Source organism: Brachyistius frenatus, unplaced genomic scaffold (genome assembly GCF_029030835.1).
Source record: "Brachyistius frenatus isolate BFR_SWC_R1_liver_20210118 unplaced genomic scaffold, ASM2903083v1 Contig_418, whole genome shotgun sequence".
NCBI classification, from domain to species: Eukaryota; Metazoa; Chordata; class Actinopteri; family Embiotocidae; genus Brachyistius; species Brachyistius frenatus.
The window spans coordinates 101,537-127,936 of NW_027211017.1; the positions used below are offsets into that span (position 1 = coordinate 101,537).

The 26,400-nt window shown below is 43.2% G+C and overlaps 1 protein-coding gene across 12 annotated transcripts; it reads left to right on the plus strand.

The window, feature by feature from the left end:
* The first annotated feature begins 610 nt into the window (after positions 1-610).
* Positions 611-25,290, plus strand: LOC138636938 (serine-aspartate repeat-containing protein I-like). Of its 12 annotated transcripts, XM_069725261.1 has the most exons (32): positions 611-1,122; positions 5,496-5,708; positions 7,809-7,859; positions 9,030-9,155; positions 9,233-9,259; positions 10,483-10,509; positions 10,829-12,592; positions 12,788-12,919; positions 13,479-13,706; positions 13,799-13,855; positions 14,565-14,603; positions 14,861-14,902; positions 15,021-15,089; positions 15,220-15,252; positions 15,346-15,387; positions 15,537-15,590; positions 16,484-16,531; positions 16,658-16,915; positions 17,882-17,929; positions 18,022-18,060; positions 18,244-18,276; positions 18,440-18,487; positions 18,575-18,625; positions 19,193-19,240; positions 19,415-19,462; positions 19,577-19,615; positions 19,766-19,867; positions 19,961-19,996; positions 20,382-20,417; positions 20,522-20,548; positions 23,414-23,461; positions 23,622-25,290. In XM_069725261.1, exons 1-32 carry the CDS (start codon positions 1,104-1,106, stop codon positions 23,771-23,773), a joined length of 3,984 nt encoding a protein of 1,327 aa, XP_069581362.1. In that variant the 5' UTR covers positions 611-1,103; the 3' UTR covers positions 23,774-25,290. The 12 variants fall into 12 exon arrangements, with proteins under 12 accessions (XP_069581362.1, XP_069581363.1, XP_069581364.1 ...); XM_069725262.1 differs by lacking the exon at positions 20,522-20,548; XM_069725263.1 differs by lacking the exon at positions 19,961-19,996.
* Positions 25,291-26,400: the final 1,110 nt, after the last annotated feature.

The window sequence follows — 26,400 nt, forward strand, 5'->3', positions numbered from 1 at the left end:
TATTTTGGTGTCCTCTCTCTCTCTCTCTCTCTCTCTCTCTCTCTCTCTCCACTTGATGACAACTCTGCACTGAAGCAGTGGAGGTCTCGGGGAAGGGGGATTAGTTGACGTGGGGGGAGGGGGAGGACGGGGGGGGGGGCGGTGGGGTCACGCCTCTGGCCTAAAAAGGCGAAGCAGAATAGCAGCAGCAGCAGCGAGCCGCTCTAAGAATAACTCCCCGAGGCGCAACAAACATGGCGTGAATGTGCCGGCACCTAATTCAGATTCAGACTTTTGCACCGAGCAGATTTGAAACTAACAAAATAAACGGAAAGATTTTCTGAACGCTTCAGATAGCAATGGTAACTTCTTTTTGGGGGGGTGGGGTGGGGGTGGGGGTGGGGGGTCTTTTAAAGTGTGAACATCTCTTCACCACCTCGCACGATCACGTGATTCTCAGCAGCGACGTCGGCCGGTGGGATAAAATTACCTCGAAGCTCCCGGGTCTCTCGTACCCTCCCTTCCCCGTCGTCCGTCAGTCGTCAGTCGTCAGTCCCCCCCCCCCCCCACGATCTAATTCTGTCAGAGCCAGTAGAGGTTGGAGGGGGGGGGGGGGGGCTCTATCACCAATCCCAGCCCCAAAGCCGGGCCAAAAAAAAGGGCAAACACACACTGACCACCTCGACTCGGTCTCCCCGGGGCCTCATCCACCGGAGACAGAAGTCAGTCGGATCTCTCCGGAGCCACTTTTGCCAAATCTATTCGGGACCCCATCAGGACTTTCTGACTTCTGGAACAAATAGAAAAAGAAAAAAAGGGGGGGGGAGGAGAAGAAAGAAAAAAAAAATGCAGATTTACGTTGTGGGAAAGGAAGAAGAGGTGTAGAGTTACCGGTGGAGGCCGACGGGTTCGGGTTCTTTCCTCTCAGCAACCGGCTGCTCGGGTGACGCTTTTTTCCTTTTTTGGGGATTTTTTTGTTGTTATTTTTGGAAATTGGAGTTAAACGCTGGGATTAAACCGTGCGGAGGAGTTTGAGAATTTACCACGAATGTTTGATTTCGCGGCCACATAAAACTGCACGCAAAAGGATTAATTTTGCCGGAACAGGAACTTACTGTGAAACTATGACCGAGGGGGTTGAAGGTAAAGTATCGTCGCAACTCAACACCGCGGCAAAACCAAGCTGCTTCTTGTTTTGTTGGTGTTTTGCTGTCTGCTGGGTTCACGATTGGAAGCACCTAAAAATATACCGCTATCACGTATCTGCTATTTGCAATGCAGCTTTAAGGCCCCGTGTGACACCTACAGAACCGTATAGGATCGGTCGGCATCAACGCTAAAGGAACCGCGTCAGCTGATGTCGTCGTGACGTCAGTTTCAAGTCCGCGAATAATGAAATAAAAACAACTGCAGCTCTTGTCTACAGGTGTTTTTAAAAAATAAAAAAAAGTTGTTTTATGTATTCTGGCTGATCTGCACCGCGTGGACTTGATTGACAGCTCCATGGGTCAACTTGCACCTTCATGCAGCGGTGAAGTGGGCGGGGCCGCCGGCTTTTCTCCGATTCTCCGTTCCAATTAGAGGTCTTTCCGTAAATAATATCTTTATTGTTGCGTAACAGCGAAAAATGTTCTCCTTGTAACGTGACAAAAACCTGCAGGTTCACATGATAACCGGCAGCTTTTGTTGTTTCTGGTCAATTTAGGTGTGGCAGTCAGTAAATACTACGATACCTATGAGCCCTCGGGGCATGGTGCGTTCAGTGAGCAACAGAAGAAATGGGAAACCTCCAACCTTCCACACATGTCGAGCAGGAAATGAGAGAAGTTGAATGGGAGTCTATGGAGCCAGAGGTTGTGTTTGGAGCCGACCTCTAGTGGCACTCGGTAGTATTGCAGCTTAAGGCACTTCTGCAATTTTTCCAACCTGGAAGCTACGTCCACTTTTATAAACGGTCTACGCTCTTAATCTCATGATTACTTGTTAATTATCTTCTTAATACAAGAAAAACAAATGGGGTTAAAACTTACTTAAGCCAAAAGATATTTTTTTCTTCTTGGATGTCTTCCACCTCACACAATCACGAGGGCGGAGTCGCCTTGTTGGCATCCTGTTAAAGATCAAATTTTTCCTATTAATTAAAAATGAACTTGAAATTAAAATGCACTTAAAACATGTAAAAATGGATACCAATGAGGTAAGGAAGTTAACATCGTAAAATTAGATGTTTAAAGGAAGACACCTGACGCAAGAGACATCCGAACAGGGAAGTGTTTTGGATGATGATCTTGTTGCTTCATTTTTCTCCGGAAATATAATATAAACACGTAGTTTCTTCTGTAGTTTTTTTTTTGGCAGCAATTGTATTTAAGAGTTATTGTGGGAGTTATGAGACCTGGGTGAATAGAAGTCAAGTGATTATAGAAGTGTTTACAAAGCGTTTTCGAATGGAAATGAACCAGACTTGTGGAGGTCAACTGATGGCTGTGAGAGCAGAGAGAAGACTAAAGGACTGTAAAACGGAAAAAAAAAAAAAAAGGGGACATTTTCCTCATCCCGATTATTAAATCTTAAACTTGTATAAATCTTCAGTCTGCAGCGTCAACACCAAACGTTACCGCAGACGCTCCACTCGTACGAGTTAGAGACGAGGAAACCAACCGTCCAGATCACGAAAAAGGTTCAAGCCCCGAGTGCTCATTAAAGGAAATGTTGTGACTTCACTTTCCCCATCGTATTCTGACCCAATACGCGACCTGACCGGTCGTCATGGATACCCGGCGAGGAGCAGCGGCAAGTGACGGGTTCAGCCATAAAAGGAGGAATCGTGTGCGGATGGACGATCGCTCCATTTAGAGTCGGGTTTAGGGAAGTGGTGGTCAACAGAGGTCTCCAAGTGGCGAGAGAGAGTTAATCATGCTTAAATTTCCAGTGATGATGTCCATGAAGGTCGTCCCCCCTCCCCCCTCCCTCCTCCCCCCCCTCCCAGATAATCTCGAGCGTCCCCCTGACATCTGAATTGAAGGTTTTCCTCGGAAGAAGAGCTCACAGCGATGGAAACTAGACGCCATGAATATGTAGAGAAAAATGTCACGACAATTTAATTCAGATATTTTTTGGTTTACTCGGGTGTTTTTTTTCTTCTTGTTGGTGCGACTTTGGGGGTCGGGGGGGGTCAAAGGGGTCAACAGGGAACATGTTGTGCCAATGTTCTTGTGGTTTGCTGCTGTGCTTCAAAACACGACAAAACCAGGAAGATAAAAACAAATATGACCTGACAGAAGTACCAGATGAAGATATTATTACGGATATGTTTCACACTGAATGAATCAAAAGAAAAGCTGCAGTAAGACCTAAACATTAACTAATTATCAGTGGGAGTTTTTCCCACTGTTTGAAGGTTTTCTTCCTGTTTAAGGAGAGTTTTCACTTCCCTCTGTTGGAGATTTCTTCCTGTCAAAAGGGAGTTTTTCCTTCCTATTGTCAGAGGCTTTCCTTCTTGTTAAAAAGGGTTTTTCCTCCCTCACTGTTGGAGGGTTATTCCTGTTAAAAAGGGCGGTTTTTTTTCTTCCTCTCAGCTGTTGCTCATGTGGCAATTGTTGAATTGTTGGGTTCCCCTGTATAATGTTGTAAGGAGGTCAAACGTGCCCTGAAATAATAATGTGTTGTAATTTGCTTCCATATTAATAAAACTGAATTATACTGATCAGAACCAGCGACAGGTGACTTTGGAAAAACCTTATGACTTAAAACCGTTCCTTAAGTTGTGTTACGAAGTAAAATGATTTGGTGCTATGATGACGACAGAATGTACGGTTGTTTTAGTTTTGTTACAGGTCGGCTTCCTTTGTGTCTAACGTTTAGGAAACCAAAAAATGTAAATGACGGTTTCTTTTAGTAATATTTGAAATCAATATGGCTACTCTTCTGTTAAATCTTGTCAGCCCGCTCGGCCCGGCCATAATATCTGCGCACGACACAATAACAAAATGAATCGATAAATTACTCGAACATTTATGTCGTAAAGACCGTGCTTTTCTTTGTGTTGTTTTCCCAAGACAGAAGTGATTTTGCTTCTGCTTCAAGTTCAGCAGAGGAGCAACAGCTGCGCTTTGAGAAGGCTACTCGGGATGCGCTGGCATTTTTACACTGAATTTAATCACAGCGCCGTCGCAACCGGTCCCACTGGAAAAGGCCTCACGTGCAAGTCACTCGCATTTTGAACAGACCTGTTGGAATCACAGTAAAGAGGTTCGACGGAGGGAGGTGTGTGTGTGTGTGTGTGTGTGTGTGTGTGTGTGTGTGTGTGTGTGTGTGTGTGTGTGTGTGTGTGTTCAGACGAGTGCTGCTAAGCCGTCCGAGTCAGCAGTAACAGAGAAACCTGCAGAAGCTGCCGACAGCGAGCCGAAGAGAGCCGACAGGTGGTCGGAAGCTCTCCTGACAACACAGTCAGTGACGTCGGCGGCTGAACCGTTTACACGAGGCAAAACAAAGACGTTACGTTGCGTCTTTACGGAAGGGGGTCAGAACGAAAATGACGCGCTGCTGTGTTTTACTGCATTGCGTGCGTTTCCGATTAAGAAAGCTTTAATAACAAGACCACGCAGGACTGAGGTCGGTGGGAAGCAAGCAAAAAATGGAAACGTATTTGTTTTGACCCTTCTGGCTATAAATGGTGCTGGACAAAGATTCAGGCAAGACGCGTTACCTTAAAAAGTTATGTCCCGTGCGGTGCCCTGACGCTGAAGTGCACGTCGTAGCTAAAAGGGGAAAAAAAAAAAAAAAAAACATACCAGACGTTGCAATGATTTGGCAAAGAAGCAGGTCTAAAAAGAAACAAACAAGGAGTCAAAGATACCAGAAAATACTCAACCGACGATATGTTGACGTCAGCATTTTTTTCTAAAGCATCTTTGCATACTAACAGATAAGTGACTTATTGAAATCACCCCCTTGAAGGGAATTTGATGCCCCAAAAAATTGGATCCTTACAGAACGCTGGAGAGGAGCTGGTAAAAAAACATTTTATGAATGTGTTTTTCCTGATTGTTTGTGATCCCATCACAACAGGGAATACAACTTTTTTGTTTTTTTTTACAGATTTGTGTCCTCAACTACACAAAAGCTTCGTTTCGATAGCGGAATCATTCAGCGAAACAAAATTTGTAGCTATTTGCCAGCGTGGTTTAACTTGGTGGTTTTAGTTTGTTGTGCTGTTGAATTTTGTTGCATTAGAGACACGTTTCTACTGTTTAGCCCGTCCTTGTTGATTTAAATGTGGCTGACGAAATATTACGCCACGAAAGTTACCGTTAAAGTTGAATCAACCACTTTCTAAAACGAGACATTATAATCTTCCTGGAATCGTAGTATTTATTGAAGGGCCTTTTTTGTTTTTGACTGAAGTAGTTTTAGCTCTGTTTTTCTACCCATTGTTATCCATTACTGGGTTTAAAATGTAAAAAGAGATGTCCAGATTTGATCTGATCCTGGTTTTGTCACATCTCGTCCCTCAGCGCGGTCGTCGACCACCACCACCTTGGTCATCGACGGTAAAAGCGGAGACGCCGGGTCGTCGTCCGCTCGCTCGTCCAAGAAAACTTTTTCCGATGACCTCCACTCGACCTTCAGCTCCCCGCTGGCCTGGATCTTGGTTCTGGCTCTCATCATCACGTGGTCTTGTGTCTTCGTCATCATGTTCGATCTGATGGACTACAAGACCGTTTCAGGTAAAGTACTTTAAAAAAAAAAAAAAAATTTACGAAGCCGTCAGCCGTCATTTCTATTGAGAATATTGAGGATTTCTTAGCAACTTTTGGGCAACTTTGGGGCAATAACGGCTCATTGGACTGATTCAAGCCTGATCTGGGAATTATTTCGAGTCCTGGGTGCCAAATGAGTATAATAGTTATAATATGTCAGTTTATCAAAGTATTATGCTAAATTTTTCTCAATGCAGGCTGTCTTTTTTATTTTTTTTTTTTAAAGCTCTCCACTGCTTTTTGGTTAAGTCTTGTTTTTCTACATTTTCAAATTCTTATTTTGTTACATAAACTAAAATGTGTTAAATAAAATAAAGAGTTATGAGAAAACATAATTTTACGAGAAATGCATCATCACAAAGGTGGAAAACAGGGCTATACTTTTTGAGAGATGTATTTTTACCCCCCCACCCTCTCCATAAAAGTGCACATTGTTTGTTTTAATTATAATTTTTTTTTCTTTTAACCTCACAGTACTCCTTTCCACCATTTTCAGTTGTGTATGTAAATCCAGAATTTTGTTTCAGCTATTATTAATTATGACTAAAAGATAACCCTTTTTGAAATAGTTGAAGAATTTTTTTTTTTATCTAACAGAAACAGAAATCGATGACTGACAAAACGTTTCTGTAATCTAAAGCCATGTGTCGAAAATGATGACTTTGCAGGTGCTTCCAGTTACTTGTGCTAAGTGGCGCAACATCCATGTTAAAGACGGCCTCAAGATAAAAGTAAACATGTCTTCATCGCAGGCAGAAATCTCACGTTCACTTGCATAGAATTAGTTTGGGACAAAAAGGACTACATCTAGTCAAAATGTTAATGAAGCACTTGTGCAAACCAAAAATGAGTTTAGTACAATTTGCTTTGGATAAATGAGTTTGCTATTTGACCAAGCAGATCAGCAATCTCACTTCATTACTCCCTGCAAACAGTTCATTACTGCTGCACTGAGATGGGGTTGGCTGAACAGATACTGTGGGCTGAAACGTTTCCTCTTCTTCCCTCTGTTTCCTTTTGAGTCTGTTTGTTTTATCACAGATGTTGGGATTTTTTTTTTTCATCTTTCTTTCTCTTCATTTTACTGTCATATTATATTTTCATGTCTTTTTACAGCACATTGTGTTATAGATGATAGCAGACTCTCATGGTCTGGTGTAAAACCTACTAATTTGACTTCTTCGTTTGTAATCGTAACATCACTGAGTTGCAAGCATTGGTTCAATTCCTCCTGGTTATGTTAAAAAGCAATGCTTGAAAACTTTTTTTTTTAAATTAATTTCTGTTGTGTACGGCTCTACTCGATTTTCTAACCCCGTCATAAACATCTTACTTCATTACGCTTTCATTTGCTACAATCTCATATCATTCTCATCTTAAACTGATAGAAAACCACCCAAGAAACTGAAACGCCGCGCATTCAGCCTGGTATCACTGCAAAGCGTGAAATAAACACGCGCGTCCACCACATCAAAAACGTGAGATAGCTACGCTTGGTGCTGTCAAGGCGTGAAAGTTACACGCATTACTGTAGGGAACGGAAAATTAAACCTCCTGCCTGATTACAGGAAACTTAAACTTTTTACAAATAAGCAAATGAGTGGGTTTAGTGATCTTGGTCACATGATTCCCGCATCACATGACAATTACGTAGTCGTAAATTTCACGCTTACAACGCATGACTATTTCACATTTTTGCCGCGGTGGCCGGGCGTGTCTATTTCACGCTTTTGCCTTGATAACGGGTTGCAACATTTCCACCTGCACAGCGATATCGCTAATTTCATATCTTCCATATGTTTACAGTTTCATCCTGAAACCGAGGACGAATCAATGTGTTCATTGATTTGAAAAGAAGCTTCTCTTCGGCTCATTCTGTCACAGTAATAATTAAAATACATGTCGCAGGTCTAAAACTCTCACCGTCATCATGCCGTGACAGCACAGAAATACCTCATTTTACACATCCTTTCCTTTCCTTTCCTTTCCTTTCCTTTCCTTTCCTTTCCTTTCCTTTCCTTTCCTTCACTGCTTTCCTTATTACCACTGTGTTTCTCATCCAACCAGGTCGCCCACCTCCTGCCGTCAGGAAGGTGTTAAAGGAATCAGGGCGTAGAGGCAAGGCACCTTATCTGCTACTAACCCCTCAGACCAGAAGCTTTTCCCTAAAGACGCTTATAAAAAACAAACTACTAATTACGTAACATTGACTGCTAATATCGGCCATCAATGTTGCAAAGTCCTGTGGAGCTGCTTTCTGTTTGGTACCATCGTCATGCTTGATATCGATACGATTAAAGGTGTTTGGATGTAGAGTCGTGTTATGAAGAGTAGATGTGTGTTATATTATGTTTAGCTTTTTTTTTTTTTCCTATTTATTGTCTCTGCATATTTCTGTGTCAAAAAAACGGGTTCAAATATTGCAAAAAACAAAACAACCAACAAGAGTATTTTTTGAATATTTGAACTTCAGATGAGCTTGATTTGATTCACGGCAAACGTCAGTGTTTTCAGATATTCGATCTACAAGCTGAGATGAATCGAGCTCTTCTGTCTCGGTACTTAAAATGCAGCTTGCTGTATTTGTTTTGCTGCATTTCTGCGCTTCTTATATTTCCCAAAGAATATTTTTGCTCGTATTTGGTGTGGATCTGGTTGCATTTCAGGATTTAAGCAAAACTCATTTGTGTGCAGGTAAAATTCAAAATTAATTTTATGTTTTCTGTCTTGCAAACAAGTGCACATTAAAGGACAGGTCGTCTCTTGGAAAGCTCCCTGCACCGCCTCTGAATGAATATTGGTTCTAATGTTAGCGTAACGTTAACATTTACGTATAAATTTTGAGATTCTATTTGAAAGCAAAAATCCGATTGAACTTTAAAAGGAAAAAATTTGATTAAACGCACAAATGATAACTTGATGAAAAAAAAGTAAAATCCTTTTTGCACAGCAATATGCTCTATTGAAGGCCATGTTTGGTGGTTAAACTGGAAGGTGGGTTACTCTTGGTCCTGTAATCAATACTTGAAATACAGATTTGAGATGTAGTCCCATCCCAGTTTAACCCCTCGCTACAGAGTCCACGTTTTCTGACATTTCCTCGGTCTAGATGAATGAGAGCTTCGAGGAAATGTAAAAAGTAAGAGTTCGGAAACTCTTACTGAAATTGGATTTGTTTGGCTGTGGTCAAGAAAAAACAAACAAAAACAAACAGGAAAACGACTTCGGTCACACTGACCAAAGAGAGACTGTAAACCACATGGTGTGTTTGTGCTCGCGCTCCGCCAGGAGGCCTCGCCAAGATCGGCGCCGACCCCATGAAGGCGGTGAACGATGCCGTGGAGGAATCGACGAACGTGATCGGTCTGATATTCAAATTCACTGCCGGTCTGATCGCTCCCGAGGAAGACGAAGGTACGCTCGGTCCGAGAGCGCTGAGCATTTCGTAAAACTCGAAGCTCTTCGCTCACTTCTTCTGTCCTCTTCTCTAGGAAATCTATACGCAGTGAGGAAAAAAGGTTCGTACTCTCGACTTCCCGTTTCCGGCTGCAGAATGAGAAACGAAAAAAAAAAAGCCTCGCCGTCTGCTTCGTGAACTTCTTGTTCACGCCGCGCTGCATTACGCGTGCTGTTTTATTTTTTTTTAACGTTGTTTCTTTCTTTGTTTTTATGCTGTCTTTGAGAAGAAGTCATTTCGGCTGTCAGTGTGCATGAAAAATCTAAATTTACAGTGAACGGCACACGTACTGCATTTTCTTTTGAGATGACTTTATGAGGCCGAAGTCTGATAGTGAACATTAATCAGTAGTTAAAAATGCATAAGATGGATAATCAGTCCCTCCAGGAAATCCTGCGATCCCAATAATTAACGCAAAATTCGCAAACTCCGCAATATTTGCGGGAGCATTTGTCCGATTTTTATTCGCCTAAAAATCAAATATTTTTGATCGCAACAGTCACAAAATCCTGGAGCGACTGGATAACGATGCCATTGTGATTTTTTTTGGTATTTTTAACCCTCGTGTTGTCCTCGGGTCAAAATGACCCGCGGCTGTGTTCAACCAAGTTCTATTTCATTTTCATATTTTTTGGGATCATTGGTGACGAGGAGGCTGTGGGGGTTTGTTTAAAGAATAATCACCAATGATCCCAAAAAATATAAAAATATAGAAATAAAATAGAACTTGGTTGAACACAGCTGCGGGTCGTTTTGACCTGAGGACAACAGGAGGGTTAAAATGGACTTTATGAGACTGAAATGAATCCAGGTGACAACATGTCACTTGATAGACTTGATTATCGTGGTGGCAAATTCAAGCTGACTTCATCTATGAACCGTCTCAAAGAGTTACGATGGTTGGAAGAGCAGCAGGAGGAGGAGGAGGAGGAGGAGGAGGAGGAAGTGGAGGTGAAGCGTAAGAAAGCCAAAGGTATTCGATTACTTCATTTCTGGGATTGGGAACATTAATCCAACAGATAACGACAGACTGACATCAGACTAACGGGAGGCAGTAAAACCGGTGTGGTATTTCTCATTATTATTATTAGCAGCAGGTTGTGTGTTGTTCAAACTAACTTCCTGTTCTAACCGCGGCCGCCGAGCTTTTACACTTCTACTACAACGGCGTGTGAATGTGTGTGTGTCCAAATCGAAGCACGCTTCCTCCAGTTGAAACTCTATTTGTTGTTGTTGTTGTTGTTGTTGTTATCTTGATCATTTGTTCGTCTTTCCATGCTCCAGGGGAATTTCTACCATCACGAAGTCAAGGTCGGTGCCTCTCGTTTACTTTCTTCTACCGGATAATTCTTTCTTATTTTATCTGTGATTATTGTTTATTATTTTTCATTATTATTTGTACTCCAGGACCTCAATGTGTTTTAATAAGAAATGTAGTCTCCATCAGTTATGTTCAGACATTAACAGTAACCGTTCGGCCGTTTCAGTTTTGATTAAAGATTATTCCAAGAGAGAGGGCGGCCATGTTCTAATTTCAATTTCCTCTTTTAAAGAATAGAAATGCTGCAAAAATTAAATTAATTAATTAATTAATTAATTAATTAAAGCAAGCACGGTGTGTTTGTTGCAGTTATAGGGATGCAAGCAACGCTGAAAACACCGGTGGCTGAAGTTGTGGAGGAGGAGGAGGAGGAGGAGGGAGAAGAGGGAGATGAAGTGGAGGCCGCTGAGGAGGAGGAAGAGGAAGAGGAGGAGGAGGAGGAGGAGGAGGCGTACGCAGAAGAGGAAGAACAACCAGAGGAGGAAGAGGAAGAAGAGGAGTATGAGGAGGAGTACGCAGAGTATTATGATGAGGAAGAGTATGAGGAGGAGGAGGAAGAGTATGAGGAGGGAGAGGAGGAGGAGGAGGAGGAGGAGGAAGAGGAGGAGGCAGTAGGAGTTGAGGAAGAGGGGGATGAAGAGGAGGAGGAAGAAGAAGAGGAGGAGGAGGAGGCAGCAATATCAGCTGCACCAGATATTGATGATGATGATGATGATGACGGACTGAAGGAGGAGGCAGCAGAGGTAGAGGTGGACAAAGAAGATGATGACGATGATGATGAAGAGGAGGAGGAAGAGAAGGCAGATGCTGCTGATGAAGATGATGACGATGATGAAGACTCTGCTGAGAAACCTGCAGCTGCTGATGCTGAGGATGATGACGATGAAGAGGAGGAAGAAGAGAAGGCAGATGCTCCTGATGAAGATGATGATGAAGAGCCTGCTGAGGAACCTGTGGCTGCTGATGCTGAGGATGAGGATGAGGATGATGAGGATGAAGAAGTTTCTCCTGAACCTATCTCCACCTCTGAGGATGAAGAGTCGGCCGTGTCTCCCGACTCTGAATCTGACGCGCCCATCGCCCTCGACGACAGCGATGAAGACGGGCCTCTGCGTGATGAAGACCATGACAAAGACGAAGGCGACGAAGATGAAAGCAGTGACGATGCGTTCACTGACTCCTCGGATGTCGCAGAATCAGCACTTCTCTCCAGCGAGGAGGAGGAGGAGGACGACGACGACGATGAAGATGATGAAGATGACAGATTGGCTGAGGGTGTTGCGACATCGGACAGCGATGATGCCATGGCGGAAGACCTCGACGATGACTTGGATCTTGATCTTCCTCCTATCGCAGCTGCTATTGAGGATGAGGAAGATGATGATGATGATGATAAACCAGCAGAGGAGGAAGACCTTTCTCTTCTGCCTGCTGTCGAAGACGACGAAGACCTTGAGGAAGAAATAAAAGCTGCCGAGGATGACGATGATGATGATGATGACGATCTGGACCAATCAGACGAGGCCATCTCTGTCGGGTCCTCTGAACACTTTGCGGACGATGAAGATGATGAGGAAGACGATGAGGACGAAGATCTTAAAGACGACGGCTTTGACGGCGACCTTGACGAGGGCGTCCCCGTTGACCTCAAGGAAGCCGAGGACGACGTACCCGATGATGTCATCGAAGATGACGATGACAAAGAGGAAGAGGACGACGTTCCTCCCTATGCGAGCACAGACAGCGGAGTCCTGGGCGATGAAGATGATGACGATGTTGCTCTGAAAATAGATGACGAGAACATCTTAAGCGATGACATCTCCTACGACACGACTGATGATGATGATGATGACGATGATGATGATGATGATGAAGATGTTGACACGAGCTCATTTGAGTTCGCCTTCGATGAGGAAGAGGAAAAAGAAACATTTGCCGACGCCGGTAAAGATGAAGATGAACTCAAAGACGAAGTCACATCAGAGTCCTCAGCGAGCGAGGAAGACGAGGATGAAGATGAGGAAGATGATGAGGATGAAGATGGTGACGACGCTGATGACATCTTGCTGGCAGGTACAGAAGCGCAGCATCTTTTTTTTTTTCCCATTTCATTTTCAAAGTCGAATCAAAGCAGCCGCAGAGAGGACCTCGATTCTGATTGGCCGGCAGGCGTCCGACCCAAAGATGATGTCATCAGTTGAGAGTGTCAATTTTAAATCAACTTCACATCAGCAAATAATGAGAATAAATGTGTGTCTGTGTTCGAAGCTCTCGCCGCAGAGGCGCTCGCTGTCCAGCGGGAGGCGACAAAGACCGAGGCAGACGACGACGAAGAGGAGGGAGACGAGCTCAGCTCAGAGGCCGGTGACGAAGAGGAGGCCGAGGAGCCAGAACAAACCGGTGGGTAAACGCACAGTCGTCGTTTCCACGCTGTTAAAACTGCCGAGTCATTCTTCAACGCGAGCCGAGTTACACACTTTTGTAGGTTTTTTCTTTTGAGCTCAAATCAACACTGCGGATGAATTGTTATTGTTTTCATAACGAACAGAGACACCGATGATGTCATGACAGACGACGCTCCGATGTCAAAGCAGCTTAAGAGTGTTTACGAAAGCCAAACGATGTTTAATGAAGTCGCTAATGGGAATTAGCGCGTGATATTTCAGCCGTGGCACGGAGCTCAGTGAAGCTCACAGAGAACGAACAGAACAAACCCGAAGGGAAGCCGGACGTAAACCGGAGTTTAAAAGGTCAAAGGTCAAAGGTCACCGTGACCTCACACCGATGCCCAGTGTAGCGAGAGCGATATCTTTGAGGGGAATTTTTGTTTTTTCTTCAAACGTGAAGTCAGACCGGAGGGTTTGGATTTGGGGGGTCAAAGCGGCGCAGCTCAACGAGCTCCGTTGACCCGTCACCGTCCGGACACCGAATCAAGACGGGTCGCCTCTTTCACCTCCAGACGCCGTCCGGCCCGCCGACGCAGAGGACGACGACGACGACGACGGGGGAGGAGGAGGAGGAGGCGGAGCGCGATCGGCCGAGCCTCGGCTCTCCGTGGACGAACCCGAAGACGAGCAAGAGGAGTTCGACGAAGAGGGGGACGACGGCGACGAGCGGAAGGCGACGGCGGACGTGATGAAACCCGTGGACGAGCCGGAGGAGGGAGCGCCGGCCACCGAACCCGCAGGTGCAGCGCCGGGACGACGGCATCGAACGCTCGCTGACGTGCTCATTGTTTCTGTAAGCGTCGCTTCAACGTTACGCTTTTTATGATTTCAGTGTGTCCCTGCATGCACTCGGCGAAGACCAAAGACGCCAAGCCCGCGGACGCTCAAGGTTTGTGCCCCGCTTGTAATGTCACGTAACGGACGTTATTGTTGCGTTTCTATTTTTTACTTTTAGGTTTACGACCAGCAACCGATGACCGGTATGTATGTTCGGTGTACTGACGCGCGCGTGGAGAAGCGGTATCTAAGCAGCCCCTCGATACGTGCGTATTGACCATATTTGGACGAACCTGAGGCCACTACGCCCCGCCCACCTCCAACAGACACGCCCCCCTCCCACCCGACAAACATACCGCTTTTTTTAAGGCCTAAAATCCAAATTCACGACGGGATTGTTTTCAGATGGACCGCCGGAAAAACTCGTTTTTATTGACTTCGTATTTCGTTAAGAGAGAAGTTGAATGGGAGTCTACGGAGCCGGAGGCTTTTTGTAGCCGACCTCCAGTGGCGCTCGGTGGTATTGCGGTTTAAGGCACATCGGCCTCATTTTTTTCAGACCCGGAAGTTACGTCCATTTTTCTATACAGACTATGATTGTATTTACCGGTGTCCAATCATATCGTATCCAGAGAGTTCGATTAAATTGCGTTTAAAACTCGCTGCTAAAGCTGGAATACGAACGTCAATATAACATAATAGATGAAGATTCGTATGTCGTGGAATTACGTCACCGCCACAAGTGTGTGTCGGAGTTTCATCCTCCATTTTGTAGCTGCTGTACGTCTTTGATGACGTTTGTGTGTTTTTGTTTTTTTTAGTTGCTCCCAGGAGGGTGTCCGCTGTGAGACGGAAAAAAGGTAACGATTAAAAATTTTTTTTTAAATAAATAAATTGGGATCCCCCATTAATGCCACCAGAAAGAACTCAGAATAAAAAAATATATTTCTTAGTTAAAGAAGTAGATGTGTTGGACTGAAGGCTGGATTGGGGGGTGAATTTGTACGTATATAAATAGTAGTAACTTTATTCACACGTTGTGATGCACGGCCAAGTCAATTTACTTTCATTTGTTTCGTATTCCTTCGTGTTCATTGTTACTATTTTCTATTCCAAGAGAGGGAACCTGTAAAAACAGACGACAAGTCCAAAAGGAAAGGTAACGTTGATTACCGCCTTCATATCACCTCCGTCTCGCAAACGATACGCGTTTCATCATCGTTTGTCTTCATTGTGACGTCATAAACAACAGCTAACGTTGATGCGTTTTTATTCAGCTCTTCCCAGAATTGCGATTCTGGAGCCGAAATTCCGGAAGATCAGGAGAATTCCCGCCACTCTCAGAGGTACCGAGATTCATTTCAGGCAGTTAACGGTCCTGAGTTTGAAAAAGTGTGTCGTGAGCGGTGCACCTTTTTCACAACTTCATCATGAATTTAAATTGATGGTATCTGTGTTTAAATTCCCCCAAAAAAGCCAAGAGAGAGGAAAAGACCAAGATTAAAACAGGTAAGTCTGCCGCTAACAACTCGCCATTATTGCGTCATAATGGAAATTATAAATCTGCAGCTAGAGTCCGATTGTTTTTTCTTTATTTTACAGAGACCAAAAAACAAGAACAAGTCGTAGAATCTGAGCAAGAAGGTAGAAAAACCTTTAGAAACTTTAAAGCGCTTTCATAATCAAAGTTGATCAGAAAAAAATGTTAAAATACGTCGAATTTAGTTTGTACGCCAACATGCTTACATGAAATGTACGCAAATAAACACTAACGTTTTTTTGTTTCATTGCAGTTGGGCCCTGCAGACCAGCACCAGTCTACTGCCCGTCCCCACCTGGCTGGTACGGTGAGTAACAAAATATTTAGGGTTCCTACGGGTCAGGGAATTTCAGAGAATTTTAAAAACTCTTTTTCCAGACAGGAAATTTGCTCATTTTTTTTAGGCCGAGTCATTGAATATCGGGGAATTTTGTTTGCATGTTTAAATTTTAGTTGCCATTTATCATTTCTTACTTTCCATGTAAGTAGTTATGAGGTTAGTTAGCCAGTTATTACCAGCGGGCATGTTTGGTAGCGTTAGTGGTCCTAGTTCTGAGCGATCATATTTTGGCGGGCGGTGGATCTGACTCGATCTGGTTGGGAAACCCGAGAATGCTACGTCCCGCCCACCGATAGCTGTAACCTGACTGCACCACAGGCCTGTCAATCAAACAGACACACCCCCCCAAAAACACTTTTTAAAAAAAAATTTAAGGGCTATTTTCTAATTAATGACGGGATTATTTTCAAACGGACCGCTGGAAAACGAATAAGAAGGAGCGACTTTAGCTAACACCACCGAGATAATGAGAATTTGATGAGGCTCGTTGAACGGGAGTCTATGGAGCCTCTGGTGGCACTCGGTGGTATTGCAGCTGAAGGCACTTCCGCACCGACCTCGTTTTTCAGACCCTGAAGCTATGAACACTTTTATATACAGTCAAAGATTTCAAAATGTATTTCATTTCTTTCAACAACGGCACAAACAGAAGGGCATGTGGCAACTGAAATGTGTCTATTTTTTGTCCGGTCAGCACAAAGGCAGCATGTTTTTCTGTTCATTATATGTCATGAAATTTCAACCTTTTAAGTCAGCGAATAGTCAGGGAATTTGACATTTGACTTGGAGTTGAACTGAAATACTCAACTGCGCATTGTCTGCTTCAGATCTCTATTAAATGCCAATTTTATATCTTTCAGTTCATCACGTAGTCACGGACAATCCGTACCCTCCTCCCACCATGCCGGGTATTTACCCTGTTTTCTTATCAGCTATATGTTTTTCCAACAGTGCGATCAGACTTTATTTTTTCTTCTGCTGAAAGATTTAAAAAAAAAAACAACCAAAAAAAACCATGGCTTTCTTCTCCTCAGCTCCGTCTGCTCCCGTTCTGACCGCCCACCCCGTCCATCCCGGAGCGCCACCGCCGCAGCCTCTTTACCAACAACCTCCCCCCCTGCCGATGCAGCCGCTCTACGCACACTATCAACCGTATCCGCCGCCGGTGCCGGCTCCTCCGGTGCAGCCGGAGGCCCCCGAACAAGAGGCTCCCGTTCAGCCCGAGGGCCCCACTCCAGCTGTTGAAGCTCAGCCAGCTGTTGAAGCTCAGCCAGCTGCAGCTCCAGTTCAGGGTGAGCGGTTCAAAACTTATCCGTGGCAAAAATCAATATTGAACTAAAACCAGATGAAAACTTTCTGAAGCCACAATACTGCGGTCTGTTTTTTATTTGGAATATTTTCATGTCAAATAACAGGATAAAGAATAAACTGTCAAAGAAATTACTTTTATGCACCTGAGAGATCAAAGTCACGTAAAAACACACTTTGAATTTGACCAATGAACAAAAAAACTGTTGTTTTCTAAACAGCCTTTTGATGAAATTTCTCTCCGGTATACTAAACATTTGGATGAAATAAAAAAAAAAAAACAATAAATAAGTAAGTAAAGTAAGTAAGTCAATTAAAATTGTCATCTTGAAAATGTTCCTTTGAATTTTTTTGATTTTTTTTTAGCGTCCTGAGCTGTGAGATATCTTTGGAAAGCTAATATTGTTTTGATTCCTTTAATATGAACCTTTTCAGCCTATAATCGCCACAGCAGGCTCAGTCAACAGTTTTTGTCAAACCACCACCGAACAAACAAACGATTACGGAAGCTAACTCACCAGTGAAGCCTCAAGAGTCCAGCCAGGATCCAGAAAAGTCCAACGACAGCAGTCTGGTTAAGTTTGAAAAAAAAGTTCGGGCAGAAATTTAAAAAATAAAACTTCTACTTTACTGTGTTGAGACTTCTACAACGCAACGCTAGTATCGCTTACAGTCATTTTAACCTGATGCTTGAACTACAAAGTGGTTCGAGAACAGCTTTTGTTTTACTTTGGTGATCCTCGATGAGGCGTTTTTCACGTTTTTTTTACTAAAATGTTAATGGTTTAAAAATGATATTACCAACGTAATCCTGGGAAACTTTATGAAAATACATTTATTTAAGCGATTGAATATGACTAAATAATTAAGAGTGTAAATATTTACAAAGAATTAAATACTGCTCTGCAAGACAAATATTACAAAATATTTTGAACTCTTTGTCCTTTAAGAACCAGAGACCGTTGAGGAAGAAGTGAAGGCTGCCTCCAGCAAGAAAGGTACAAACCATTTAATAACTCATATGCATGATTTTTTTTTCCTTCTCTTAATTAGAGCCATAAACAATAACCAATATCTTCTCTACCTTTAGCTGCAAAGAAGAAACCGAAGGCTGCTGAGTCAGAGAAAGGTACTGTATGCTTCTCCGGATACACTAAACGCCTCATTTGCCAGCTAATTGTAATATTTCCCTTTTAACGACCAACAGCAGCAGCACATAACAGTGATATACGACGACACAATGTGCTTTATGAACGCGTTCATTAAAGAAAATTAACTGTGAAAGGCCATTTTATTGCAATTATCCCTTCAGAGCCGGCGGCGGCCAAAGAGAAAACAAAGAAAGGTAATTCATATTTACAGTCAGTTCGTTTGGTGTTTTCACAACCGTACGCTTGAGCGTTGCTATGGCAATTTGAGCTTTCCTTTTATTGTGAAAGCACAGACAGATTCACACTCTTTAATATTAAAACAACACAATTCAACGCATTTCTTCGTTTGTATTGTAGAAGCTGCCGTTTCGAAAGACAAAACCAAAGCAGGCGCAGCAAAAAAAGGTGAACAGCCTCTTCTGCATTTTTACTCGCTGGTGAATTTAAAACACATCTAAATGCACTCTGCTCTTATTGTGTTTGTTGCTTCAGAGCCGGCTGCAAAAAAAGAGAAAACCAAAACTCCAGCAGCGACCAAGAAAGGTAAAGAAAATGTACACGTTGAAAAAATGACAAATCCTGTTGAATAATGTTCAAATGGAACTCGTGAGTTCGTGGTTACAAACGCGAGGAGTCGTGGGCGTTCGGGTTTCGAAGTCGCGAAATCACCGTTGCTAGGCAACGGGAACGTGGACGTAGCCGCAGAGGCTAACAATTTAGCGAGCGTGCAGGAAATGGAAAAGGCACGGAGGAAAAACACGAGGCCGTTGGGAAGATGAACATGTTCCTCAGACGCAGGCTTTTATCTAAGTTACGAAGACAAACCCTACGTGACTAAAATTCAAATACATTAGCTCAACATCCAATCAAACACGAGCTTCCACGACCTCTGACCTTTCTGTCAACGTCAGCCGACACGTCACAACTCGTAAAATCGAGGCTTCATGAAAATGTCGAGATCCGATGTCGTGAGCACCACAAGAGGGCGCCGTTCACGCGGACTCTTCTCGCGTACGCGGTGAACACCAGCGCATTTGAACGCAGCACAAGTTTGGTTGAACATCGCGTGCGAGTGGTTTCGTTTTTGGTTGCCGTGTTTGTTTTGCGTAGAGCCGCCTGTAAAAGAGAAAACCAAAACGGCCGCAGCTCCCAAGAAAAGTACGGCATCGTTATCGTGGGCGTTCGAATTTGTAATCTCTACAAAAAAAAACAACAAATGAAATCCAATCGAACGACGCAGTCCTCTCTGGAGCGTGGGAGAAGCTAATCTTTCACGAAAGACAAACAAATCGCTCAGGCCACTAATCACGGACTCTTTGCTCGTTGTGTCAGAGCCTGCAGCCGCACGACCGAAGAGGAAATCGGCCTCCGAGAAGACGGGTAGCAACACGCACGCCGACGCTCGCTCATTTGCATAAAGTCAATCACCCGTTGGTGTCAGTGACACGAGAGATGATTGGAAACTAATTGTGTTTTTTTTTGGATTCCTTTCAGAAGCGCCACCTGTCAGGAGCAAAGTGAAGGCGAAGACGGGTAAAAAAAAAAACGCCGACCGTGCACGAGTTCGCTGAGAAATCAAATCTCGGGACTTGGTCGAAATCTTTCTCTTCATGCAGATTGCTCAACCAAAGTTGGATTAAAACGCCGGTTTAAGTCTTAATTTTTCCACTGGAACACATTCAGATCCGGGACCACGCGTGCAGCCGGTCAGGCTGAGAACGAGGCTGGAAGATGCCAAGAGGGCAAACGCAACCTCTCCGGCCAGACAGCAGAAACCTGGACCAGGTCAGCTTCACGTTGCTCTTTGCCGGACTCACATTAATCTGACATCTGCATTTAGAAACCCTGCAGCGCCTAACTATTACATTTTATTTTCAGCCGAGACGAGATCAAAATTATCGGCGGAGAAGAAAAGTACGTTTATATTTTAATATTTGCACGTGTGCTCGAGCGTTTTGGTTTTGGATACCGGCGGTTTAAAGATACCGCACGAGAAACGAGTTTAATTCTGAGAATGAGGGTCAAATAGACATCGGTCAAAGAGAACGAGAAGGCACGGCGGTGGAGTTCTCAGAAAGACGCAAACGTCCATGTAAAACCCGCTTCGTCTCCACCGTCGTCGCCTCCAGAAGGAAATCGCACCTCTCGGGAAAGAGACGCGACTAAACGGGCCGTTTTACGCATATTTGGGGTCTAAAATCAGCGACACGCCGGGAGGGGCGGGTGATATCGCAAGAATATTTAATGTACGCGGAGTTATTTGGCAGGATGTAATAAAGGCTGTCTCGTCTCTTCACAGGCAAAACAGAGAAGGCCGGGAAGAAATCTGTCAAAGGTGTGGAGATATATATATATATAAAAAAAAAAGAGTTAGAAAGTAATATGTGCTGTGAACATTTCACACTCATCAGCTCTTCTTCTCACGTCGACATTTTTTAGATAAAGAGAAAAAAACACCGCAAGCACGTAAGTATGAAAGTTAATATCCATCTGCCGGGATGATTATTAACACCCGTTTAAAATCTAATGCGGACGGTTTTATTCATCCATCTTTTTTTTAATTTTTTTTTGATCTCACTCGGACTCAGTCAAGAGGTTTCATCGCTTCCGTTGACCGGTTGAGATTTCGGCGACGTTCAGACCGACAGCCCAAATAAGATTTTTTTTTTTGGTCACATTCAAGGCGAAGCGGCAACCAGCAGTGACGTCGGCCGTCGGTTCGTGAACGGCCGTTACGGAGCCTCGAGTTCGGAGTTTGTCCGTCGCCGTCTTATTAGTTCGGATCGGTTTGGAGTAGGAAGTGACCATATTTGGACGAGCTGGGAGGGAGGGGGGGGGGGTTATTTATGATTATTTTCAGATGGACCTCCAGAAAACTAATAAGAAGGAGCGACTTTAGCTAACAACACCAATTTTCTGAGACGAGTTGAATATGGGGGTCTATGGAGGCTTTTCGGCGCCAACCTCTAGTGGCACTCGGTGGTATTGCAGCTTAAATACGCATCGGCCTCAATTTTCAGAAGCTACGAACACTTTTATATACATTCTGTGATCCAGATAAGATGTATTTTTTTTTTTCTATTTACTACTCGCCATTTGACTGAACTGATTAAACACGTTGAAGACTACGTAAATAAATTCGAAGGTGCTACTAACCGTTTGCATTTTCATGCTGTATCGCTTGTTGTTGATAGAGAACGGACCGACAGCGTCCCGTAATAAAGCCTGAGAGGTATTCAGTTAATTTTCCCACCGTCCCCCCCGCCGGGTCCATTCAATACGAAGAGACGCTCACTGTAATGACATCGTGAGTGATTTGACTTTAAAGCTGATCGGGACGAGATTAAGCTGCCTTGAATTTATTGAGGGGGGGGCGAAGGGGGAGAGGGAGGGACGGGGGGGGGTGAGGAGGGGATTACAGCCTTTTCGGTGACACAACAATGATACTTAGCCGGATTGATTAAATCCATAAACCAAAACACATTAAATTAAAGGGTATAAGTGTTCTGTTCTTATTGAGTCACCCGGTGGGTTATCACCCCCCCCCCCACCTCCCCCACCCCCCCCACCGCTCCGAGTAACTCCACACTTTCTTCATCTCCTGTTTCTGAGGTCCAAAAGTAAAGTTTAGAGGTTTATTGCAGCGATTTAAAAAATTTTTTTTTTAAAAGTTGCTTAAAACATAAAAATGCAGAACAGGACATTTAATGATGGGAGTTTTATTTCTCGAGACTTTACCAACCAGAATTTGTATGGTGTGTTTTAGTCATCGTAAAATTCCCAGTGAAGTCGACCACAGTTTTATAGACAACGGTGAGAGAAATTGAACAGTTTCTAGAGAAACAGTTTAATGAAGGGCATTAAAACATTCCCTTTACAAGTCCGACAAATGTTGTTTGAATTCCTCTCACATTAATGAAAATATAAATCATTACAATATGTTCTTGTATTTTCTCACCAAAGAGGATAAAACGTCCGTTTTGACGTATTTAAAGCGGCAGTACGAGACTTTATAGATAGAAACGAACGCACTTCACGTTCAAACTTCCCTCAATCTCCAGACAAAACTTCTTCTGCAGCGTCATGCTAACCTGAATGACGGTAAATCTGGACTGCAGCTTTCTTTCAAATGTTAATCCAACCTGCCGAGTTCAAAGTTCGTCGCAGAGTTTATCAGGTTGATTTAAAAAAAAAAGAAGAAAATGTACAAAATTACTAATTAAAAAAACATTTAATTTACGTATGAATTTGCATTCTATTTAACCAAACTCACTTTTTCTTGCTAACTCAAATTAAAACTAAATCTACAAACTTCATCAATCGACTAAATAAAGAAAGTATGACAAATCATTCAATTTTAAATGAATGCAGCACCGATTTGAACACTGCTGCTTCCTTGTCAATCTTCACTCGATGCTGGCAGCTCTTCCCACTCTGTGATTTCACTCCTCAGCTGTGCACCCACTTAGTGGCCCCACCGGAAACGGAGGCTGAAACCTTTTAGTTCCATAATGCTGACCCCCTTTTTCTTTTCTTTTTTTTGTTCCTGCTCGAGATGCATCTTGTGTTCAAGCCTTCAGTTTCAAATTCTTCTGTATTTGAGTTTTAACTCGACGGTTCAAATTCTGACAGTAAAACGAGTCATTTCGCAGGGCTTTTACTCGTTTTCTTGATCTACAGTTTATCCACCATTTTTAGAGCCTCGAGGCATAAAAGTTGCGTCGACAGCATTGTTGTAATTACACGAACTGGCAGATAGGGGGAGACAAAAGCTCCGCACCGCAGGTTTAAGAAAACGTTGTCCAATTTCTGTTGCACAATTCGCCAACTAATACGTTTTCTATGAGACGCACTTCAGTCTATAAAATAAATTTAGTGGTGTGCTATGAGCTGAAGAAAATGACAGTGATCATGTACATACGTGCTGTTCATCAGCTGTATTTAAACTCTCGGCTCCTTTACAACATTCATGTTCATTTACGTGCTCCTTAGTGGAAAATTGAAGTTTTTACCAAGTTTGCTATCATTGCGTAAAAATGACATTTGAATAGAAGTTTTTTTTTCCTAAATGTCAGGTGGAAAGTACAGAAGTCCAAAAAACATCTTGAATATCATGGCGATATTTGGTAGTTTGCTTTCTGATAAAACAGACTTTGAATTTAGTCTTTAACGGGAGAATGAAACAGCAGAATAATAAATAATCACTGTGTTTGCTGAATGAAACCCACTCTGTCCTCTTCTTCCTCCTCACATGCATGTAGACACTCATCCTCTGTTTTCTTACTCTCCCACGTCTCAATTTGTATTTGGTTATTTTATTTTTTTTTAAAGCAAAAGAGCCCCAGACTGAAGAAAACATCACAGAAAAGAAGAAATCAGGTAAGACATGCTGAAATTTAACATGCCATTCACATTTTATTGTCAGTGATGGATACATGAATTGACCAGAGGACTGCTACTCTTGTTGTGTATTTAAATTTTTTTTTTTTTTTTTTTTTAACAATGTCACCATCGGTCATCGTCTTTGCTCTCTTCGCAGGCCAGAGATACTTCCAGTGCATCTACGTCCCGGGCAAAGGCGCCCAGTACCCTTTACGACCTTTCACCCCGGCCATGTCCCCCACCATGCTGTCCCCTGCCCTCCGGTCGATGTTGGAGCAGCAGAGAGCAGCCCGGTCGTCGGGGCAGTAGGACCCCGACGCTGCGTCTCTGACGCCGCTGCATCTCCCAGACCAGCAGGGGGCGACGTCTGAATCTGTGGCAGATGTTTCAAATTCTAGAGGACGGCCACAGACAGACAGAGAAAAAACAAACTACTTTGTCTTTAATTTATTGATGTATTTATTAAGTGGTTGAGCTCCTCGGGGTCGCTGTTAATATTTCCCATTTTCCCCTCAGCTTACGCTTTTCTGCGGTTTTGTCTCCACTTCCTGTTGCTATCGTAGATTTAATTACGCTTATAATGTACATAATGCACTTCTTTTTTTTTTTTTTTTTTATCTAGGATGGCATGAAGGGTCTCAACATGTTTTGCTTTCCTCTCCATGACACACTTTTTTTTAAAAACTTTTAGTTTAAGGCAGGCGCCCTTATAATAACCAAAATGCTCAATAACAGACATTTTGTAAGTTTCAGGCATTTTTTTTGAATTGGAAAAAAACCCATGTTTATTCCAAAATGCCACAAAGAAAACACTTCTTCCAGATTATAATGTTATTAAATATCCGTTAAAATGGGCATCTAACCACATAAATAACTATTTTATTAATTGTTTTTTTGCTGCTCAGCTGCGTCTGCGATAGATTAGCATGTAAACGTCGGCCGCTGAAATCCCAGGAGCTCCCACGTTGATCCCAGCGGCATCCCTGTCACTGAACATCCGTCCTCCCTCGTCAACACGTCGGTGCGTTAGACGGCGCCATGGTCAACTTCTCACGTGTCATTTATGGTAAATTAAACGTACTTCTATTTTCAAAGTCTAAACAAAAAAAAACGTGACGTTAAATTGAAATACTTACTACACTGTAAACGCAGTATATTATCTTAGATATTGATTGATCAGAAGTAACATTGTGAACCAATACATAGGGATTAAAAAAACAGGTTTGTTTACGTCCAAAAGGCACTGAGAAGGCTCATAAAAAAAAGTCTGAAAAGTAGAAATTAGAATAAAAGAGCAAGTTTTCACTGACGGATTTTTAAATCAGAGAAATTCAGTGTCAGCTTTGTCTTGTTTGCCTGAAATTCACATTTAAAAGAACCAGTTTATCTTTTGATGTTGCATCAATGTGGGAAATAACTTGATTTGAAAAATTCCTTAAAAGCCAAAGTTTTTCTTTGTCTTAAAAACTAAGTTCAACCAAGTGTCATTTATTTACAGTCACATTACGTCCGTTTGTTTTGGACTCGTTCAGAGACAGGGAATCGGTGCAGGACAACTTTGATGTGACCAACTCATGAGACGCTGTGATGTCCGCTGCAGTGAATGAATGTCCTTTGTGTGAAGCTTATTTTATCGAGCTCTTTTTTTTTCATTTACCTCAATCGTTCATAGCTAGCTCTGGTTTCGTACGTGAGCAACACAGCTGCCTCTTTTGGCGCTGAGAGGAAAAAAAAACAACTAAAACGGTTGCTGAGCGTTTACCAGCGAAAATGCTATCGTCGTCTTACTGAATGGAAACCCGATGTTAAAAAAAAAAGAACCAAAAGGGGGTTTGAAGACCGCGTCGGCTTAATTCTGGGATACGACCCACACCGGCCCAGAGTCTGCTGCCGTCTTCGCCTTCGATCAACAGTTCATTCACTCTTAATAGTTCCTGATCTACTAGCTGATGTTATTGCGTGCGTGTTTTTAACGACCTATGTTAGCTTCGTCAGTTTTCACCTTCGAGCGCGACGCACTCGTACCGTCGCAGTTTTGACCTGCTAAGAACCTGTTAAACTTCCTTCTGGAACAGTTGCTGACTGATGTTTGAGGTGCTAGTGAAGTGGGGCCAAACCGCCTTCGGGCCTGCGCTAACGAATCCTCGCCGTACCGCAGGTCTATCCACGACTGTTTCAGGATTACCCACGAAAAATCTTAACGTGTGTTTGGACAGAAAGGGAAGCAATTTTTTTTTTTTTTTTTTTTGAGGCAAATCTACTCCGAGTAAAAAAAAATTTAAAAAAAATCACTTTGGGCAGTGCAACCTAAAGGAAAGACGCATCTTCGGGTACTTGACTTCGCTCCAAGGAAAATAGCAACAGCTAAAACCTGTCGAGTTTGAGGCCACGAATTGCGCAACAAAGCAAAATTGCTTCCTATTTACCCCGAATGTCCCTTTTGAATCCACCGTGTGAATCCTGATTAGTCATGAAGTTTAATACACTGAACATGTGCAGGCTCCGATTTGTGGGCGTTGATCATGAAACGTGAGGCTGGTTGTAAACTCCGGGGTTTAGTTTGGCGGTTTTCTGAGGCGTAGCGCGATCTTTCGGCGGCCCTGCGGGGTTAAAGCGTGAACAGTCCTCATGTTTTGTTGCCAAAACGAGATCCGACAACCATTTTACGGAAGCTGCCATGCTGAGCGGAGGTTTTTGTCGGAGTGGCCTATATAAAAAAAACCAAAAAAAAACCACACACCTTAAAAACGTGCCGTTTACTTCAAGGTGTGAAAGATATATACAGATATATTTTTTATGAATCATATTCCAGCGGGGAGATGCAGCAGAAGTCCGGTCGTGGGTCTGTTCTGTCCGCAGGCCTTGAATACAAAAGAAATGAACAGACAGCAACGACACCATAAATGCTGTTTTACTGCAACTATGATCTCACATGA

Excerpts from the sequence above, each read along its gene's own strand:
- LOC138636938 (XM_069725261.1), top strand. Across the intron at positions 19,241-19,414 it reads GGCCGCAGCTCCCAAGAAAA|AGCCTGCAGCCGCACGACCG; the intron begins GTACGGCATCGT and ends TCGTTGTGTCAG. Across the intron at positions 19,616-19,765 it reads CAAAGTGAAGGCGAAGACGG|ATCCGGGACCACGCGTGCAG; the intron begins GTAAAAAAAAAA and ends GAACACATTCAG.